Source organism: Berkeleyomyces rouxiae, assembly GCF_048999995.1.
Source record: "Berkeleyomyces rouxiae strain 22BRR77 chromosome Unknown BrBRR77_ptg000011l, whole genome shotgun sequence".
Classification (NCBI taxonomy): Eukaryota; Fungi; Ascomycota; class Sordariomycetes; order Microascales; family Ceratocystidaceae; genus Berkeleyomyces; species Berkeleyomyces rouxiae.
Genome location: NW_027396501.1, coordinates 715,357 through 736,545, shown reverse-complemented (window position 1 = coordinate 736,545; position 21,189 = coordinate 715,357). Strand labels below are relative to the sequence as shown.

At 50.0% G+C, this 21,189-nt stretch overlaps 3 protein-coding genes across 3 annotated transcripts; all 3 read left to right on the top strand.

Moving 5' to 3' along the window:
• Positions 1-2,589: 2,589 nt before the first annotated feature.
• On the top strand, positions 2,590-3,438 carry BROUX77_007252 (uncharacterized protein; the record flags this gene model as incomplete). Its single annotated transcript, XM_073752327.1, has 1 exon — positions 2,590-3,438. The coding sequence occupies one exon, from the start codon at positions 2,590-2,592 to the stop codon at positions 3,436-3,438; it is 849 nt and encodes a 282-aa protein (XP_073602663.1).
• Positions 3,439-6,006: 2,568 nt separating this feature from the next.
• Positions 6,007-8,514, top strand: BROUX77_007251 (uncharacterized protein; the record flags this gene model as incomplete). Its single annotated transcript, XM_073752326.1, has 1 exon — positions 6,007-8,514. The coding sequence occupies one exon, from the start codon at positions 6,007-6,009 to the stop codon at positions 8,512-8,514; it is 2,508 nt and encodes an 835-aa protein (XP_073602662.1).
• Positions 8,515-10,273: 1,759 nt separating this feature from the next.
• Positions 10,274-13,061, top strand: BROUX77_007250 (uncharacterized protein; the record flags this gene model as incomplete). Its single annotated transcript, XM_073752325.1, has 3 exons — positions 10,274-10,939; positions 10,993-12,782; positions 12,854-13,061. The coding sequence occupies 3 exons, from the start codon at positions 10,274-10,276 to the stop codon at positions 13,059-13,061; spliced, it is 2,664 nt and encodes an 887-aa protein (XP_073602661.1).
• Positions 13,062-21,189: the final 8,128 nt, after the last annotated feature.

The following is a 21,189-nucleotide window of genomic DNA, read 5'->3' as shown; positions in this document are numbered from 1 at the left end:
GCGGGTTTTGGTGCTCTGTATCCGTCTGATTGATTGCTTGGTCAAAGATACCGAGGGCACCGCGTCTGCTGCTTCTGCGTTGACTTCTGCTGGCTGCCACTCGTGTGTGTTTTGTTTTACACATTCCCTTTCGTTTTCTTGTTCCAGCGTTTCAATCCCAATGCAACAGTCGCGCGCCACCGCCTCAGCACGTTTGCCCATATTATCCAGGACACCTTCAAAAGTTGCCCCGTACACCTTGTCCTTTTTCCTTTTTTTTTTTTTTTCCCCTTTCGTTCTTGGTTAAATGATATCCTTTCCGAACATTTACAATATCTTTTCCTTTCTTGTTCCTTTATTTCCTATTACTTTTTTTTTTGCCTTTTCCCTCTCAGTTTCGCTACGTATTACATCTACTTAACCACATATATTCCCTCCCGCCACAACTGGGCTTGCTGGTCCAGTTTGAACAGCAGGCACATTGTCTCCTTTTGCTTGCTCCATCTCCTGCTCATACACAGCTTGTCTCCTTTTCTTTGTGTTTTTTCTCTTTCTTTTGACAGGGGTATCCAACAGCTTCACCGACTCTTGTCTTGTACGTGGACCATACCCCCTGGCCCACCATCTGATTTATGGAAAAGTCCACCCCTTGTCTCTGCATCTGCAGCAGGGGATGACAGCCCTGACCACAGGACTAAGTATGCACAAAGCGTCTTTTACACTGCATCCCACCCCAGGAAACCTACATTCACCGAGGATGGTCAGAGGCGATATGGTCAATGAGGAAGAGGCTCCTCTGGAGCTTCCGTTACAATACCGCTTCAGCCTCCTGTACGAAGAGCTCAACGTGCAATCAATTACCAAAGAGGAAGAAACGACTTATCACGCGAGGCTGACATCGGGGTTTACCAACTTGAAGAAGAATCAGGAAGAGTTTCGGAAGACTTGCTTTTGTGAGGGTTGTTCAATGCTTCCCTTTGTTCCCATTGCTTGCCGCTTTTTGTTGTCTTGTCTCTCGCTTTCCAGGATGGCTGAACCGGCAGAGTTGGCATTATCAGCAAGGCCGGTCCTGCTCCTTTGGAGCGAAGGCGTTGGCCTTGGTGTTGACTTCGACGCTGCCCGTTCTGTATGTCTCGGTTGGTGGTTGCTGTTTTCTGGCCTTTTACAACCTCTTGATTTTTTTCCTTTGCACCTGTTTTCTGTGTCTTACTTTTGTTTCTCTTTCCTGTCTTTTTTCTTCGAGGGAGTTTTCTCTGTTTGATATCTTGTGGGTTTTGTTGTCTTTTTTTCTTTTTTGTCTTGCAGAACTCCTGTGTTTCTGTCCGTCTTTGTTATTGATTTCGTTACTTTTTGCTACAGTGTTGGCGCTTATTGCACACACGCACAGAAAAAAAACCAGCAGCTTTTTTATTGGCGAAACTGCCTGGGAGAATTTATTTGTTTTTTTTATTGTCAGTTCTTTTTTTGTCCTCCTTTCTCACCTGTTTCTTTCTTGTCGCAATCCCTGAAGACCATACTGCTGCCGGTTTTTGCTTCAAGCCGTCTTCCGGCAAGCTCTCACCAAGCACGAGGAGAGACCCTTGGCAGATAGTCGATGCTGTAGTGGCTTTAGAAATGCCAGCGGTCTTTCCTTTGCTCTTCCCCGGGGCTGTTTTGCCGGGGCTGTTGGCTGGCTGGCTGGGCTGGGCTGTAACGAACAGAGACCATAGTTGGAACTCTTTGTTCACACACCCCCTTCTCCCTATTCTACCGTGTTTGTTATTCCCCAGTGGGTAGGCATGGCTTGTGCTATTTTTTGCCATGGTTTCATCCCGGGCGAGGCGCAGAGATGACTGCGGGAGCAGGTCAAAGGTCGACATCATGTGCACACGCAGTGGCCGTGTACGCGAGTGGATGGACTGCATGTGGCAGAGTGAGAGAAGGAGAGGGTCCCCTCCCCCGCCACATGCGTCTGTTCGCACTCCTTTGTTCCTTTGTCTATTCTCTTCCCTGCTTTGTCTTTGTGGCCTTTGTTCTGCTGATGTTCTCTTTTTTCTTTTCCTTTTACCGCCCCCCTCCCACGCACGGGGCAAAAGACGGGGGGGCGGGCGACAAGGGCATGGCTTATCCCATGCGTTTTGGGGTGGCCAACACGATGAGGGGGCAAGGGGACTGAGCTCTCCTGCATCTCTGGTTCCTGTTCTCTGGGGGTTGTGGTAGTGGTAGTGGCTTTGAGTGAGGCCTACAATTCTGCTATTGCTTTTGGAAACATGAACAGTCAGGGATGAAGTGGCCTTATTGTTCCATCTTGTGCCGTCTCTCTTGTCGTCCCGCCTCGCTCCCCTGTGGGTGTTGCTAGTTGGCCAGTGTCAACATGGCGAACTGGTGTAGTTGCACCCATCTTTTATTATCGGCATTACCTTGTTGCCGTTGCAAGCTGCGGCTTGTGCTACCGTCCCATTACAACATTTCTTCGTGGCTGCATCTCTTCCTTGTCCTTTTGTTTTCCTCCGCTGGAACTACCCTTGACCTTACCGTTTCTTCTGCCCTATGCCCACCCGTCTCTCTTTTCTTTCCCATCTGGGCTGTCTTACCCTTGCTATGATAAACATACACTAGTCCCGTTACACAATGCTAACCACTCTCATCATAGGTGCTGAGTCTCAGGAGTCGCCTTCTTCCGAAGGCCCCCGCCCGGCCCATGTTTTCCAGAACCAGTACGGTAGCCCCTACCCCAGTGGTACGCCGACTAGCGAACGTCATGGTGAATCTGGTCGTATGACTGCTCTGCCAACCGGCGGTCCCTCTGCCACTGAAAACGAGAACCCTCACGATCCGCCAGATCTGTTCCCTGAACTTCCCGAGGCCAAAAAGCGCAAGTTCATCCTTGTCGAAGATGTAGCTCGGCGGTCACGGCTGCGCGTGCGCGCCACACTCGAGAATGTCGACACGCGTGAGATTCCCGACTCGTTCCGCAAGGGCTTCAGCGTCTACCCGCGCTCCTACTTCCCGCGCGAGATGCAGTCGCCACCCCCGTCCGCCACCGGAGCCTGCTTCTTCACCGACGACATCGATGATTTCGAAGACGACGGCATCGAGTCCACCGAGGGCCGGCGCCATTCGCGCGGCGGCCGCCACTCGGTCCGCGCCGAAAAGATGCACGTGCGCGTGCACATGGCCGTCGACCGTGAGGGCATTCAGGTCAGCGTGCCGCGCATGCGCAAGGGCGTGCGCTCGCGCGAGGTGCGCCTCAACGATCTCGGCCACCGCATGGCGTGGCTCCAGAGCCGCGTGTTTGCTGGCCGCCCCGTCTTCCTGCAGCGCGCGCTCGACTGCTACCGCACCAAGACGCTCACGGCCATGGAGCTCGGTGCCAGCGAAACCACATCGGTCAGCCGACTGTACCAGGTCCGGCCGGGCAAGAGACGGTGGGATGAGTGCCTGAAGCGTATTGATGTGGATTCGGTCAAGGAGGAATAAGGCGTCGCCCTACAAGAAGGCTGTTTTATTTAGCCTTTGTCAACCGTGGGGGTACCCTTATCTTATTACTATCCCTTTACGCTGTCTCGTTGCTCTCTTGCTCTGCCTGTCGCGCTTTGTTTCCCTCTGGCTTTTTCTTTTCGTCTTCATCTTGTCTTCTGGTATACGCCCTGCTGCCCACGCGCTTTCACGGACTCTGAGTTTTCTTTCTCCTCTTTTCTTCATTGCTCGGCTTGTTCAAGGTCTCTGATATTCCCCGCGCTGCGTCACTCTTGTCTGCAACCATTCTGCGTAATCTCCTTTGTCCTTGTGTGCTTCTGTCTCTTTGCTACTCGAGAAGACATTGGGTAGCTTTCCTTCTCTGCTTACCTCACCTACTATTTCGACCCGTTCTCCCCCCCCCCCCCCCCCGGCTCTCTTAATATCTTTCTCGTCTTTGTCTGCCTCGAACAGCCCTCCTCCCACACCACCTTCGCTCTTATGCTTTCCTTTTTTTTCTTGTTTCTTTTGGGTTTTCTGCTTTTTTTTGTTTTTCTGTCTTGGTCTCTCTTTTTTTTAAACTAAACAAACACGCACGCATTTCTCTTATGCACTCCTCTATGCACTGTACGGCGACGAAAACAGGGTTCTCGCGGACCGAGAGGAGAGTGACCTATTTTTTTTTTCAATTCAACTACACTCATTTTATTCCATAGTTTTCTATTCTGCTGTTATTAATTTGCCCTCTTCTTTTACCATGCAACTGTTGTTCCGTGTCAATATTTTCACATTCGTCATGTCTCTGCGGCACTAGGTTTGGCAGATAAAGGAGACAGTATGAGCAAAAAGCAGATGGAGGATCTGCCCCGATACTGTAAGAATAGTTGGTGTTTTTTGCAAACAGTGATTTCCCAAACTCTTCCTGGTGTACACATCCCCCTCCCTCGCCTGCTTCTATCTCACATATTCGATCTACCGTTGCAATGCTTATTCGTGAGCTTGTTCGATTGTCGTCCAAAAGCGGTGAACCCATGTTTACCGGCCCCCACTCTTGGCCGGATTCTGCCACTCTAGCATTATCAAATCCACTTGTCTGCCTTGTGCTCGTCTTCATTCTGACAAGGGGGAAAGGGAATTTGGTTGAATAAGCAAGATTGCGTGCTCAACAATAGCTAGTTATAGATAGTTCCGAAGGGGGGGTTTCTTTTCTGGCATAGCTGTTCATTAGTGAGAAAGCTAGTTAGTTCAATAACAATGACGGCCTAGCCAGCGTTCCTTATCTGCGAAGCAAAGCACTGGATGGGTGGACATGTGCCACATCAGAAGGATGGATATATTGACTGTGCTTGCACTTGCACAAGGACCTTGACAGCCACCACAGGGAAGCTGAGTGCTTGACCGTGGGGCGCCAGATAGCCTCCGATCGAGAGTATCCCTGATTTGCAAAGATTGCGTTACTGGAACAGCCTCTGGACTGCAGACTACATTGTAGCCAAATGTCCCTTGAGCCTGTGGCTGTTTTCCTGGTCTTCCTGTTCTGAGTTGCATGCAGCCATCAGCCAGTCAGCCGATCGCACGCAAAGCCAACAATAACAACCCACCAAGAAGCTGGAGACGGAGGGAACAAACACATCGTTACAGAGGAAATGAACGCCTTGAAACAGCCGCAATGGACAACAGCGTGGCCCTCTCTCTGCGTCTCTCTCCTCTTTTCTTTCCCTCCGCCAATCAGATCAGAATGGCCCCCATAAGGAGTCATGTTAGTTTCTGGCTTTTCCTTTTTTTTTTTTTTTTTTTTTTTTTTTTCGCAAAACCGCAAGAAAGTTTAAATCTAATAAGGCAGTTTCCCTTTTTTTTTTTACGTTCTTCATCTTGTTGGGTTATTTCCTCCTTTTCTACCTGTTCGTTGCATGCGAATGCTGAAACATGCAACTGCAAATGTATGTAGCTACGTGACTTCCTGCAACCGCATTTCGTAACATTGGTTCTTTCCGTTTGAGGCTTTGAGGCTCCGGGTTGTCGAGGTCGAGTCCAGCGTAACTGCTTTATTGGGGTATGACGTTTTGACGACGACGAGGCTTCTCTTTTTTTGATAATTCTTTTTTCCTTCCCTATAGTTGACTATTTTTCTTTCTCATTTCTGAGTTTTGTACCCTTCCCCTTGCAGTTTCAACAAAGCCATTGGTTGAATTCAAAAAAGGTGTGGGAAAGGGAACCTTTTCTTCAAAAATGAAAGAAAAAGGATACGAGTATTATCCGTGCCTTCCCATTTCTTCTTAGGCTTGCCGCTTAGAGCCGCTCGCCTATCTTTGCTCGTTAGCAGCCATTTTTCTGGCTCTCCAAATTCTCAAAGCTTCTTTTGTTTTTCTGACCGTCACGTTACGCACAAACTCACTCTGGCAATTCTCGCCAAATCTCACTCATTTGGTTTTCTTCTTTTCTCTTCACTCTCGTTTCGCGCGTCGCCCGCATCCCCCGCCGTGCTATTTACCTTGCCTTTTTTTTCTTCTTCCTTTTGTTTGCTGACCACGTTGAAAGCGACATATCAAAACTCAACCTCAAGTTGCCCCTGGCCATCGCCCCTGAAGCATGGCCAGTTTTCCCATTCCCGGCCAGGACGGCGCATATCCGCGTATGCCCGGTCAGCACAAGCCGGTGAGCATGTCGCAGGTGCAGGGCTTTGGGTTTGAGACGGACCTCGAGAAGCTGCAGCGCGAGAAGCAAGAACGGCGGAGGCAGCGGAAGCAGGACGAGGAGCAGCAGAAGCTTCTGCAGCAGCAAAAGTCGCACAAGCAGCTCCCTCGCCTGCCGCTACAGCAGCAGCAGCATCAGGAGAAGCCACTGCCGCTTCCGCAGAAACAACTGCCGCCGCAACCCCCGCATAAGCAGATACCCGCACAACCCCGTCAACCGTCAAATCCGCTGCATTCACACCCACATCCACATCCACAACCACAGCCGCAACCGCAGCCACATGCACATCAGCAGCCTCCGCCCCGTATGGCAACACTGAACCGGAAGCCGTCCATGAACCCGCTTGTCTCGCCGACCACCCACCAGCAACAGCCGCCATATCCCCGCCAGCCACAACATCCAATACAACCGCAGCCACACCAACAACAGCCGCAAAAGCCTTCGTACCCGCCAGTCTCTCCGTCCGGCGCACCGGCCATGCAGTCCCCGATGCCGCCAGGCAAGTTCTACCCAGGCACCTATGGCCAGCAGAGCTTGCCAGGACAGCCAGCGTCATTCCCCCAGCAGCAACAACAACAGCAGAATCACATGCCAGTGTCACCGTCGTACGGGCATCCGCCTACGCCTGCTTCAGGGCCTTATCACCAAACGCCAGCTCCACCTGTGCCTCAGCCGCAGGCCCAGGGCCATGGCTACAGCACATACCCCGCGGCGCCTGTCTCGCCCGTCTTCGCGTCGCCGTCACCACACCAGTTCCGCGAGCCGACACTGCCACAGCTGCTTCCTATCAAGAAGCCCGTAGCTCCCCATCGCGCCCCGCGGCCAGATATCCCAGAGCTACAGTCGGGCGTGCTCCCGGTCAGCCCATCGGTGCAGGAACTCCAGTCCGATGTACCACCGGCCCAGCTACCCGTGCAAGAGTTGCAGTCTGATACGCCCCCGAAGGCAGCATCATCTTCGTTTGCTGCCGAACTGGATTCGGGCCCCGTGGTCTCCGGCTTCATTGCCGAGATGCCTAGCGAGGAGCCGCGACGACCTAGTAACAGTACGGAAACTCGAAAGTCAAGCTCGGATCAAAGCAAAAGCCAGGATGCCACACCTATCTATCAGGCCAACCCTTGGGGATTCTTCTTAGAGGATAACCCCGCAGTAGATCCCAGAGCCCAGCTCAAGAAGGAGGAAGACGCGCCCAAGGCCGAGGCCGTGTTCGAGGCCGATTCAATCCCCGTCGCTCAGGACGTCGACCCCGGCCCAGTCGAACTAGCAGACTCTGCACCAACTACCCTCACGACGGCCACTCACCACAAAGACGGTCCCGAGCGGTGCTCTTCTCCAAAGCCGAGCCATATCCCGCCCAAGCTGGAGCCCATAAAATCTCACCTGTACGAACGCACCGAAGCCCATTCTCCTCTGGGCTCGACGCCCGCCAAGTCTCCCGGCAAATTCATCCCTTTCCGCCCCGGCGCCTCGCCAATCCCGTCTCCTGGCTTAACGCCGTCTGCATCTCCCGCACCCCCACATGCTTCCCCGTCCCCCGCTGCGCAGAATGCCCCTGCCCCATCGGCCCGCCGACCGTCTCTCGCTTCGCCCCTGGCCCCCACCAGTCTTGTGCAACCACATCACCAGTACCAGCCTCCCGGCCCCACTGCTGAACACCAGGCGTTAAAGTACCGCCCCTCCATGCCCAACATGCACATCGGCACACCCCACTCCTCCGGCACCCCGCCGCCCCTCCCGTCGCCGGGGCCCGTCTCCGCCATTTTCCAACCCGCGGCCACCCCCACCTTCCCGCCCGCCACGCTTCCCTCGCCGCCACCCCCCTACACCCCCATGGCCCCCGCCACGCAGACCCTTGCGCAGTCGCCAGCCGCGGCCTCGACTCCCGCACTGCCGCCGCGCCCATCCACAAGCCACCACAGCGGCGCCTCTGCGCCCGGGTTCTTTGCAACCGCGCAGTCTGGCACCCACGCGCCGCTGCCGCCGCTGCCCTCCATGCCGCAGTACCCACCGCCGCCGCAGCACCCGTCGCTGAACCACGCCCGGCCCAGCACGGCACATGCGCATGCGCCGCGGCCGCAGCCCGGGCGACCGCAGCATCTCTCGTCGTCGTCGTCGGCGAGCTCGTCGGCCAGCTCGTCGCTCGGCTCGGGCTCGTCGTCGTTCTCTACCGGCCGACTGCCGCGCACATTCATTGGCGAGGGCGCGTCAAAGCTGTTCAACAGCAAAGCTGTGAAAACACTCACGAATAAAGCAACCAACATTATTGAAACGCATGTATCGTCCAAGCTGGGCTCTAGTGATCCGGCAAGCAGATCAGCGCAGTCTCCCCAGCAGTCAGGTCTTCAGGCGGCCCCGGGGTCAGGCCGGTCGTTCTCACAATCATATGGCTATTCGCGGGGGTAATTTTTAGGGTTTATGTATCAGGATGAATAGCAATGAATTTCAATGTTTATGAAGCAGACATTACATTTGTGTGTATTTTTAATCCAATGTTTAACCCTAACCTACCTACCGTTCACATGAAACAATCCCCGGAAACCTAACGCGTGGCAGAACATGGAGATACATTTCACCTCCGCTCTGGCAGTCTTCTCGTCGGAACCAGCCTTACCGTCTCACTTCGTAGAAGACGGCAGGGAAAAAAAAGGAACCCAAATATTAGAGTAGACTTCTCCCTGAACTCCCTGGCATTTGCTGTCTTTGCCAAGCAGCCCAAATCAACCCCCATCCGTCTCCCCCCCCCCCCAAAACCAAAACCAAAACCAAAACCAAAACCAAAACCGAAAACAAAAACGAAAGCGCACTAGGCTTTGGATCACGATCCGAGCGAATCAAGTACAGCCAGGGGGGAGGCAACAGTGAAAACAAAGAACAAGCACAGAGGCCAAAGACGAAGAACAAGATACGCCCCACAACGATCGTCAACCAAGAAAAAAGAAAACCCGGCATCTACGCACGTCATGAGGACCCCGAGTCTTCACAGCCTAAGCAGCCTGCTCTGCCGCACCTTCTGCTTTCTCTCTCAGCCAAAAAACAATTGGCGGTTCTTGCCCGTTTTTGATCGCTGCTTCCATGTCTTCATCTTTGTTCCCTGCCGCTTCTCTTCTTCCTTTTCTGGATGGAAACAGGCCAGGACCTGCCCAAACCCCCGATCCAGCCCAGCCCAGCCCAGCCCAGCTCGGCTCCATGTCTGCAGTGGCTTCTGTCGAGTCCTGTCAAAGTCATTATTGTCTCTGGTCTCTTTCCCCCCCCACACCCCCCCTCTCTCCTTTCTCCTCTCTTGGTTGCTCTATGCGGTCGAGTTGGATCTTTCTCTTCCTGGCTTACCATGCATGGTTCGTTATTGCTGCTGGTGTTTGTCATGGCCCAGAGAAGAAAAAAAAGACGACAAAGAAAACGACATACAAAGAAACAATGGCCACAAAAAAAGAAAAAAACTGCCCGACTGGCATGTGGCTGTATGACAATGCAGTAGCACTGCCGCTGTGGGTGTATAGTATAGCCCTGTTCTTCTATTTCTACTTCTCTAGATCTCCTCGTTCTCTGTCCCCCTCCTCTTCCCATCCTAAAAAAAATATGTCCCCGTCCCATCTCTGTCTGTGCATTTAATGCAGCGAGCCCGTCCGTCTATTTACTATCTTGCCTTATTCAACCTAAACCAAGCATACATACATAGTTACATACATACATACACTGCTTCAGGCTAGCGAGCTACCTACATACACACTATCAAACACGCATTTTGTAGTCTGCTTCTTCCAGTCACTTCGCCCCTCTTGCCTGTCTTTGGAGTTTCTTTTTTTTTCTTCCTTTCTTTTTCTTCTTGTTTGTTTCTCTTCAGTCTCCGAGACCCCTCACTCTTACCTGGCCTTGTCCGCCCCTTTCCTCAAGACATTACGCGTGGTTGAAACCCAAAGACAGCGGGAAATACGAGCTAGCTCTAAACGAACCCCCTCCCATAGTCCAGTCGTCCCGCCGTCGCCAACGGCCCCGTATCCCCTGCAGACCAGGGCCAAGGCCGTGTGGGGACATCCTTCTTCCAGGCAGACTCCCCACCGCAGACTCCGCCTGCCGTTGGAACCCCCGGCCCAAAGTGTCCATGTCAACTACGTTCAAATCAGAGCTTGGCAACAGCACTGTGCCTTCTCGTCCACAATATAGTATGTCAGAGAACTGGTCGGCGCCTGATTCCATAGATCATAACATATCAGGCCCGCGGCGGCAACAGACACACCATGCTATCCCACGCGTTGACACATTCACATTACCGGGGCCTCGCCCGCTCTCACCTACCATCACGCCGCCCACTCCACTCGAAAAGTCCGAGGCAACCGGCGAGCTGTTCTTGTTCCCAGGCCACGCCCGCCACTTTAATGCCCAGAAACCGCACAGCTTGACGTGGAGCAGTGGCATGCCATCTGCAAAGCCCAACTGGACACAGAAGATAGCCCAGGGATTACCGTCACTCGTTACTAGCGAGACGAGAGGACTGGCCAAGAGAGAGGATGTGAGGTATCCTACTCCTCCCCTGGCGATACAGCGCAGAATAGTCAAGATGTACGAAACGTTGCGCGCCGAGGATGACCAAGAGAAGCTGCGTGACACATTCAATCTGGACAGTGAGTGGGAGGATAGCACTAAACAAACACCTAGCATTGATGATATCGTCAACATGTTCTTCTCCATGAACGCCGGAAACGCCGTTGCTGCACTTCCTGAAAAGGACTTGACTCTGCCCATCACACACTACTTTATCAACAGCAGCCACAACACATACCTTGAAGGGCATCAATGGATGTCGCTTTGCACACCTGATGCATACGCCAAAGTGAGCGTATTACACCAAAATAAAATATCCCGTATACTAACCATGATTTACAGGTTCTCCAACGCGGCTGTCGTTGTGTGGAAATCGATGTCTGGAACGGAGATGTGGACCGAGGCTTTCGAGGCGAGAGATTGCCCCAGATGGCTGCCAGTTTATTTGGCTCTCACACCAAGTTCAATAGTGCTAGTAATAGTCAGAGCGGAGATTGTAGCTCGAACCACAGTCGAACAACCAGTAATATCTCTACTCCGAGTACCGATCAGAATATCCCATCACCATCTAGTCCTGGCAAAAGAAAGAAAGCAAACGACGTCTCAACGAGCAGGGACAAATGCCACACTCGAGGAACATCAAACGCTAGTCTTTCAGCAGGTTCAACATCCTCTTCATTGGGTGCGAGACCCGGTGTTCGAGAGCCATTGGTTATGCACGGTTGGACCATATGCCCCCCCTGCGGCTTTCGCGAAGTATGCCGCGCCATTGCAGACAACGCCTTTTTGAACGGCAATTCCCTGCCATTAATTGTGTCCTTGGAAGTACACACCGACCCAGGGCAACAAGAGCTGATGGTACAGATCATGCATGAGGAATGGGGCGATATGCTCCTTTCAGCGCCGCTAGACGGTTGCGATCCACGCTTTCGTGTCCCCAGGTTGTGCGACCTGCAACACAAGATTTTGGTCAAAGTGAAGAAACACCGTGGTAGTCGCAGCTTGGGCTCAGCTGGTGAAATGGTTGAGCGCCTTCGCGCTATTAGTGGGCAGGCCCTGGAACGGCTGACGCCAGAAGTACGCTCTCGCCGAAGAAGTAGTGATGGTCGGGTTGGTTTGTACAACCCGACAACGGGACACGAGCGTTCCATGTCACATGAGTCGATCAATAGCCAGGCTTCATCAATTGCTTGTGGAACGTCACTTTATTCCGATAGCGAATCAAACATAAGCGGCATTGAAGAGAGTTTTGAGGGCACTTCCAGCACAACTCCATCCAACAATGTCAATTTCGACAATGAGGATGACGACTTTTCGCCTCACCTTGTTCAAGGAATCTCATTAGCACGTGTTGAGGCAGCAGAAAAACGGGCCAGCATGCCTATCAAGAACAAAAAGAAGAATGCAAGCGTGGGTGGTTCTGGGATCGTCGAGGTCCTGGGAAAGCTAGCAGTGTATACACATGGTGAACGGTTCAAAAAGTTTGATTCGCCAGCCACCAAAACACCGACTCACATCTTTTCTATTTCAGAGGCAAAAATTCCGGAACTGTATGCATCTGCACCAGCAACAGTATTTGCCCACAATAAGCAATACTTTATGCGTGCTTATCCAAACGTCAAACGAATCGGAAGCTCTAACCCAGACCCAGCAATATTTTGGCGCAAGGGTGTGCAAATGGTTGCAATGAATTGGCAATGCAATGATTCGCCAATGATGATTAACCACGCAATGTTTGCGGATGAAGATGGCTGGACAATAAAGCCGCCTGGATTCCGTTATACTAACAAGCTGACGCGAACTCATCTCGATGCTTGTGTCTGGAAAACTATGGATTTGCGAATCATACTGCACGCTGGTTACTCGGTTGAAGGCTCTGAGCAGGGTCTTGACGCCGCCGAATCGACGAAAGTCATTGAACCAGTAGTTGTGGTGACAGTTCATGCCGAAGGGCAAAATAAAGCCCTAGAGAAGGAAAGTGATGGTGTCAAGGACACGGGTGGTAAGAATGCCAGCAGCTACTCGCAAAGAAGTGTACCAGCTCAATCTCGAAACCCTGACTGGGGCCTGGCCGGTTGCGTGTTGGAGTTTGAGAGAATCCCGCGTGTGACAGACAAGCTGAGTTATCTCAGGCGAGTGCTTAATTTCCCTTCCAGTTGATGCTTTCAGCGGTTAAAGATGCCACTTATCTAACACCTTTCAGATTCACTGTCGAAGACAGTTCACTCCTTGGACAGAATATGCTATTCTCCTGGCAGTGCATTCGTCTTGACCGCCTCCGCACTGGGTTCAGGTTCATCCCGCTCATGAACAAAAAGGCCGAGCAGTGTGGTTATCTGCTGGTCACAATTGAAATGTCATGCCAGGAGATACCGAGGCCAAAAACCATGTGGAAACCTAGCGGCTCATGAGAGGGCAGGTAAACACCCGAAAGCATTGGGGGGTTTATATTGTTTTCCGCATGATAGGGACGTGTGTTGCGAAGTCGGGCTTCCTTTTTTGTTCTCTGTTAGCTTCCATATACAAGGAGCACATGCATAGTGACCATGTGTGATTTCCCCAATTAAGACGATTCTCACACAGTTATACATGAGTGTATACAGTGTAACTACCTGTAGAACATCGGAGATATTCAAGTTGTCACAAGGGTCACCGCTGTCGCCTTGTAAGTCCGATATTCCAGAGCTTCCAGTTGCCTATTTCCTTTCAAGGATATATGTATCCCCCGTATCTGCATAGGGAAACACGGCTTCAAAGGAAAGCCACAACGGCAAGGCAGAACCATTTACGTAAGGTGGGCGGGTAGGTCGCAAGTGCAGATAGCCAGCTACTGAAGGCAAACCACTTGTCTGATTTGCCTCAAAGATCCAAGACTATGCGTGTACCGACCCCTTTGCATGAAGTTAGGCATGCCAAAGAACCAACATGATCAATAAATTCAGACATAGACGCATCGTTCCTGTAGTTAAGGAAAAGAAAAAAAAGATTAGCCATGACCCTTACATATCAACATGGCTGACAGGAACGGTGTGCGCCACATGCACTCTGAATATCGTGTCACACAGCAGCGAAGGGTAGCCGACATAATTCAGCCGACCCAAATAAGCCAGGATTTGCTTGAAGGATGTACTGTGATGAGTACACGTAAATATGGCCATGACAGCGAAGAGGTAAAGAAAACGTACGTTATGCCTGCACAGCTTCGGACATTGAACCCTGGAGAAATACCGAGCTGTAGCTGCAGCGTAATGGCTTGTGCTATCCTTGGGATGCATCAAGAGAGGGTTCCTGGGGCACATGACAGGATATGGGCGAAGTGACTTGCGGAAAATTAATTGCAGCTGACCGAGACAGGAAAAAGACCCAGCACACGTATGATACAGTCCGATCGCAGCTTGGATAGTCGAGACAAAACTTGGAGGTCGTTTAGCAAGCAAGGCTTTTGTCTGGTGGGATCGAACAGTATTTTCTTTTGCCACACATCAGTAACCAGTAGGAATCCAGAAGCATGCTTCTTTACAGGATACAGGTTAATATAGAGGAGAGAGGAAGAGAGATAGTTAAAGAAAAGAGACAAGAGGGAGCAGAGGGACCTGCTTGAATCCGAACAGGTATCGTTAGGCACATTGTTAACCAACTATACAAGCAGACAAGTGCTAACGCAGGAGCGTATGCGTGTTCGTAGAAGAGGTGCTCGTGTTGTTAAGAGAGGTGAAACAGAGCGTGGCTCCTTCGAGCGAGGCATATGAACGATAGCGATTAAAAGTCGATAGGTCACATCAAAGGTTACGTTGTGAGGAATGGCTCGAGACATCCGAAGTTGAGACCCGAATTTGTGGTACAAGACAAATGCACTTGGTTGGTTGTGTGCGTGTGCAGACTCCCAGAATAGTCGAGGTATCCCGGAGCCCCCCAGAGACGGACCAAGCCGGCCGGGTTTTCAATGGATGGCACCACGAAGGGGCGTGGTCGCACTAGAGGGCTAGAGGGCTGATCCGAGGTTGAGTTGACACTTGACCTGGAGCGTGTGTTGCATGTTGCATGTTGCATGCTCGTTTCCATGGAACATGGGATAGATACATGGACCTCGCTTATCACGTGATCGCTGGCTGGTGTGATGGCGTCGCATGGCTTTGCCGACGTCAAGCCACTCGGGTTTGTTGCAATGCGTAAAGAGGCGGGCGTCTGAAGCGCCAAGGGATTGTTTTCGTGACTCGGATGGTCAGTTGCGGCTGGGAGAATACAACGTAGAGTTGATGCAAATGCACGACGAAGCTGTCCATTGCAGCACTGGCGGATTGGAAATGCTACAGGGAGATGTGCGGAGAGGCTCGACAACAGAAAGTATGTGTGTACATGGACAGTTAGTTACGTGTGTGTGTATGCATGTATGCATGTAGTACGTATGTATGTACATCCATACATATGTAGATAGCCTGTTGGAGGGTCAGCTGTCCTTGTGGCTATCCGGATACCGGCCTAACGAGGGAGCAGAGGCGACAGTTGCCCAAACCATCCATATCCTTCCTCCCTCTTTTGCACACAACACAACACACACCACACGAGTTGGCTGGAACAGGCCCCCAGCTCTCCCATTTCTCCCCTCTCCCCACCATAGGCCACAAACAAGCCGGGGCAGAAAAGAAGGAAAGACCCGTGTCTCAGGACGGGCAACTGCCTCCGATACCGCCTTGCTATGTGCATAGAAGGCAACATAAACACAGTTACCATGGCCATATATTTCTTTTCTTTTTGTGGGAGGTATCTTCGTCCTTGCCCTAACTATGCACATATCAGAGTCACAAGTTGCAATTCGTGGCGTGCCTCCCTGCGTGCTCCTTGTATTGCAGTCCAACACAGCCGAACACCCTTCAACCACCACAGCCCACGCAGCTTGGTGGTCATGATACTACCTCGATTGCCCGCAGCTCCACTCGAGTGTCCGACGAACTGCAGCATTTTCTTTTTCGCCGCAGCTCGCTTTCGCTTGCACATACATGCCAGCTCACGTCTCAAAAGGTTCTCTGTCCTGTTCCCATGTGTCCTGTTGGCTTTGCTTTGACTCGCTTTTGTCCCCTTCAAAATAAAGATCCTTGTTTTTTTCCTGCCCTTCGATGTTTCCATCCTCTTCCTCCCGCTGTCTGTCTGACAAGAAAGACATTGGCGGCGATCATGGCCTGCACTTCTTTGGCCACACAAACCCCTTCTTGACTGGTGCAATCTTCTATTCCTAGTCTCTTCAATTCAAGAGCTGAAAATGGGTGCATGAATATGGATCTCACACCCAGTTTATGGCCCACTTTTCGTCTTGATGTCAGTGCGTGCATGAAAGCTAGCTAGAGTTAGTCTTGGTCCTTCTCTCGCCCTCTCTAACTAACTACTATTTCTCTCCGTCTAGGTCTGGCTATACCAATGCCAACCCTTTGGGAATCGTATCGTTCAAGGAACTATACCATACAAGCAACCATCCACTCGACCGTGTGTCAAAAACCCTCCCCCGAACCCAACATGTGCAATCCTCGCCTCGACCTGTACTGGCTGACAGACTCAGCGTGCCGCCAAGACGTGTCTTTATGCTCCAGATATATATGCAGCTCTCCTAGGGCTTCTTGGCACCTGCTAGAGACAGCTTTTTCTCCTTTTTTTCTTTTTCTTTTTCATTTTTTTTTTCAGGCTAGGCTCATTGGGTACATTGTCGTCCGTGTTTCTGTCGACAAATGAACTTTCAGCTCACATCGACTTGCCACAAATGCGGTTTTTAGCCTTGCTTCTGCCACCCGCTGTTAACTAGGCTTTCACAACCCATTGCTTTGCATCAATATAAATGTGCTAGCTGAAGGAGCTCCCATCCAAGCACGCACTCTGAAACTTGAACACCAGTTTCTTTTCGCCATAGACTCGAGTTATGGTCGGTGTGATATAGGCGAGATATCACTATGGCCCCTGCTGTGCCTAAGTACCGAGTGACACCATACACACAGGTACAGCATGCTCCATGAACCCCTCCTCTTTTTTGGTGGGTGTATACGCTGTCTACATTCTCTTTTGTGTACAACTAACTAGTTAGTCATTTTCTCGTTTAAGTCTTTCCAGGCTCCGCTGCCACAAGATATATGATGACTACTGATATCATACAAAAAGCAGTCTAAAGGGTTCATCTATGCTCGCTGAAAGTTCCTGATTTACTAACTTGCAGGACTCTAAGGGCAGAGAAAAGGAAAACCGCTGTTCTTTTTAAGGATTCTCATGGCAAATATGACAAAAAGAGATAAGGATAGGGATGTGTCTCTACGACTATGATGTCAGGAGTTTGAGGACCCCGGATCAAGCCACGAAAGAAGACGGCGGTGATCAAGAAAAAAAAAAGACATGAAAAAGCATGTTCAGCTTGGTGCTAATATTTCCACACTCAAAATACCCCACATAGACCATGGTGTTATATGCTCACACCTGCTTATCCGGCTGGTCTGATTTTGGCCTTGGTTTTTAAAGGCATCACCCCTACTTGGTACACACACATAACCATATACGCCTGGCTCTACGTATACATACACGGACTGCCAGTGATTAGACCAAGAAGGGTCATATCCAGAGTGTCATTTCAACTGCCATGTTTCTGACACCTAACAGAACATCTTCACCACACACGCATATACATGTACAGCCTTGCCAGGCTGATCGCCAGCCATGCCTATCTAGGGCTAGCTCACCTGTTTCAATAAGGTGTTGCTACCTGCGCTCTCATATGATGTTGAACTGTCAAAACTGAATTGTTTCTACCGTGCAATTCGATATATTCAAGTCAAGATACTGTGCCTGGCACCATTCTTTTGACAAAAGCAGGCCAGGACCTTCTCGACTAACACTTTGTTCTTGCAAAGATGAAAGATGAAAATTCAAGTGCTACCTACTGCCTGCAGGGTTGATTCGCATCCCTTTCTAATACTGGATAACTACTTTTCTTTTTCTTATTTCTTTTTATTTTATCCATTCTTTTTTGGCGTGACTTTAGAGAAGTCCTCTTAGTTTGCAAGTCGCTTCTCCCTTGTATAAATCTAAACACTATGCACGACGGTCAACTACAAATACCTCACATGTCCTCGACAACTTATGGGTCAGCTGTATTGACCTCATCACTCAGCCCCATTCACTCTACTCGACTCCTACTCTTGGCTTTCAACGTCTTATTTGTTTTCTTGTTTAGAGCTTTCGATTCTTGATCTCAAGATCACCCTTATTTGATACCCATTTCTCCCATCTTGCCGCTTTTCGTCCTCATTATTTTACTACGACTCTACACCTGAACTCGGGCTGTACTACTACACTCTATTTTTTCCCGCAAGGTTCCATTACTCGATTCCTCTGGTCTACACTCAACCACTGTGTTCCCAGAGTAAGCCGTGCTTTGACGAGATTGATAACAATCTCGGTCATTCAAAAACACTCCCACACATTCACACACCAGATCTTCGGCCTTCTATACATTATGTGTTGTTCATCAAAGACCAACAGCCACAAGCTACACACACAGAGTTTCGACCCCAGTGGTCACGTGATCTATGTAAGTCAGTTTGAAGTCGAGATGTCAAATGCAATACTATCCAGTTTACAGGTCCTTTGTGGCCATGGTCTATGGCCTCTGCTCATTTCAATTCTAGGGCAGAGAAAAGAAATACATGCTAACTTCAAACCTCGACAGGGGAAACTCCCGGGGATCAAGTGCCCGACATGTGCTGCTGCTGGGAAGGAAGTCTGGGTAGCACCTGGGCGACTATGCAGTATCTGCGGAACCCCCATCGGTTAAGTATACCGTATGATGTATAGAGTATGAGACGAGATCTTGAATAGGCAAGCGTGACCGGTAAGCCTTGAAGGTTTCTGTTTTGAAGCCAAGTCCTTAATCAAAAAATACTAACAAGCTACCCATGGCTGTAGGAAGACACGTCGTTTCATGCAGCAAATGCAGCTGCCGAAGATCCAGTCCGCTTATGACGAGGCCTAGGATTCATAACTGGCTCAGCCGGAACATTACCATCATCCAGCCATTACATCCGTACCAGCCGACATCTGCAAAGGATACCACGACTCTGGGTGAGGCCCTTTGGCCGATCTCTTCTTTTTCATACTACGCTCCAGTTTTGCACGAGCCCACACTGCACATGGCAATACAAAAATGGTGGAAAACAAGTGCATGCTGGAAATATCCGCACCCTGTATCTTCGCATTCCATCTTAGTGCCACACATGGCACGAGCTGTCAAGCGTTGACGCCACCCTCAACATATCAACCTCGTTGAGTAGTGCGAGATGGTAGATAAGGGACTCGGAAATGCCATTCTTGTCTCTAGATCTCTATCCGTATCCTCTATTGCAAGGACTCTCCATCTCTGCACATCATTTTTGCTTTCGAATGCCTGTCCTCATTCTTTGAGTTCTTTTTCTTTTTTCTCGGCCACTTTGTTCATTTCCCTGCCAGCCCGTTTCTACTGTTTTCCTATTTTGTTTTTGGGCAGAACCTCGATTCTCTCTGTTTTGTTGTGTTTTCTGGCGCAATTAGACTTTCCTTTTTTGGTCTTTTCTTTTGCTTTGACTTTTCTTTTCCAGGGAGATCACGAGGGATGCTTCAGTTTTCTTCTTTCTCCCTTGTTCATAATTTCGAGTCTTCGGTGAAGGTGTTATTTGATTTCCTTTTTCCTTTTCTGATCGGCCAATCGGCAGCTTCATTTCTTTCTCTCTTTTTTTTTTCTTTTCCTGGGGGTGAAGGTGTTGTTTCTCCTTGTTTGCCTGCACTTTCAAGACTCGAATAACAACGACAACACCTGAACGATGCGCAACTACAAGAAGCGCAATCTGAAGCTATTCAAAACGACGACTTTGTTGGATTGACACGATCTCATCTCCTTTCATTCTTTTTTTTTCTCTCTCTCTCTTCTCTTTTGGGTGGCGAATACGGATTTTAGGTCATTGGGTATTAGGATTCATGTATGTTTTTTGGGTTCTTTTCGAGTTTATCAAGTTGCGAAGTTTCTTTAGTTATCTCCATGTACAGTTTTTGGATTGAATCAGTCCAGTCGGACAAGTTTGTCTTGATTTCAGGCGTCTTTTTTCTTTCTTTGCCCTTGTAAATAGATTACTCTCTAAAAGCCAGGAATGTTTCAAATGTGTGTCTTTTTTTTTCCTCTCTTTATCACATTTATCTTGCTCCATCACCTTTTTTTTTCAGTGACTAAAATGTTATGGATGTGCCAAGGCATGAAGTTGAGAGAAGTGGGCGGGGGTGAGCAAAGAAAGAAAAGGGGAACCGGAGAATTTTGACTCGGACTCGGTCCGTCGAGTCTTGGGCTGGGAACGAGCCAATCAGGAAGCCGAACTGACAGCGAGACTCTTTTTTTTGGCGGAATGTACAGTATTGTGTGGCACAAGATAGAAGTTCTTGATGTGTGCTTGAGGCTACAAAGTCCTATTTGTTTCTTGCCTTTTTTTTCTTCTTTTCTTGAGTCTCCCTTGCTCACAGGCATGCTCAATATTCATGTAGTCATATATATACACATCATCAAAGAAGAAAAAAAAAAAGGCAGCAGACCCCAAGCCTTACGTCTCAAACGAAACAAGTACCATTGTGATGGACCCAGGCAATTGAGTAAGCGAAAAGTGTGGACAAGAAACAACAGGGCATGGATGAACATATTCTCTTTTTTTTTCAATAGTTCAGACCACTGTGGTTGTAAGTCATTCAGAAAAAAAAAAAAAAAAAAAAAAAAGGAAGAAAACAAAAGCAAGAAAATCGACTTGTCACGAACCAAGTCTGCACTCTGTTCTTGTACGTCTCGTCATTTATCCGTAACTAGCTTTTTCTTCTTTGTTTTCTCTAACCACCTATTTTCTTTTCCTGCAATTTATGTGTCCCATCCCCTCCTCGCCCATCCCATCTCATGCTCTTTTCCTTACATTCTTGTCGGGCAAGACAGCCCCTTGGTATACATGAATGGCTTGGTATTGGCCAAATGCAACAAGCAATCAAGGCCAGGTCAAGGCAAACAGCCCATCGCCAATGAAATGTAAATGTCCAGGTACAATGCACGCCAGCAACATCATCACAGGCTGTTCCTTGCTTGTAGTCTCACGATCCCATCCGCCGCTTTGTATCCCAGTGCGGTATTGTTTTTCGTCTCTCTTTCTCGCCTAGTGAAACTTATTACGACTCCCAAGCAGAGACGTCACATGTATATACAGGTAATCTTCCTTAGAGACACGAGGGACATGGCAATTCTGCCAACTTCTCCATCGTTGGCAAGTTCCAGCCGAGGTGAGGGGGGATGTGATATGATATGGCGGGAGTGGGGCGCGCTACTTGTGCTGATTGATGCGCATCTCGGCGGCCCCAAATTCGAGCCTTGACCCAAGTTTCGTGCATGTGGCTTGAGTCGAATGGTCTGCAGGCATACGTGACTTGCATGCCGATTTCAAATAACGACTGAGACAGGCGATAGAAATGGAAGTGTCCAGCGCCGAGCGACCAAGAACACGGAGTTTCCCGTCC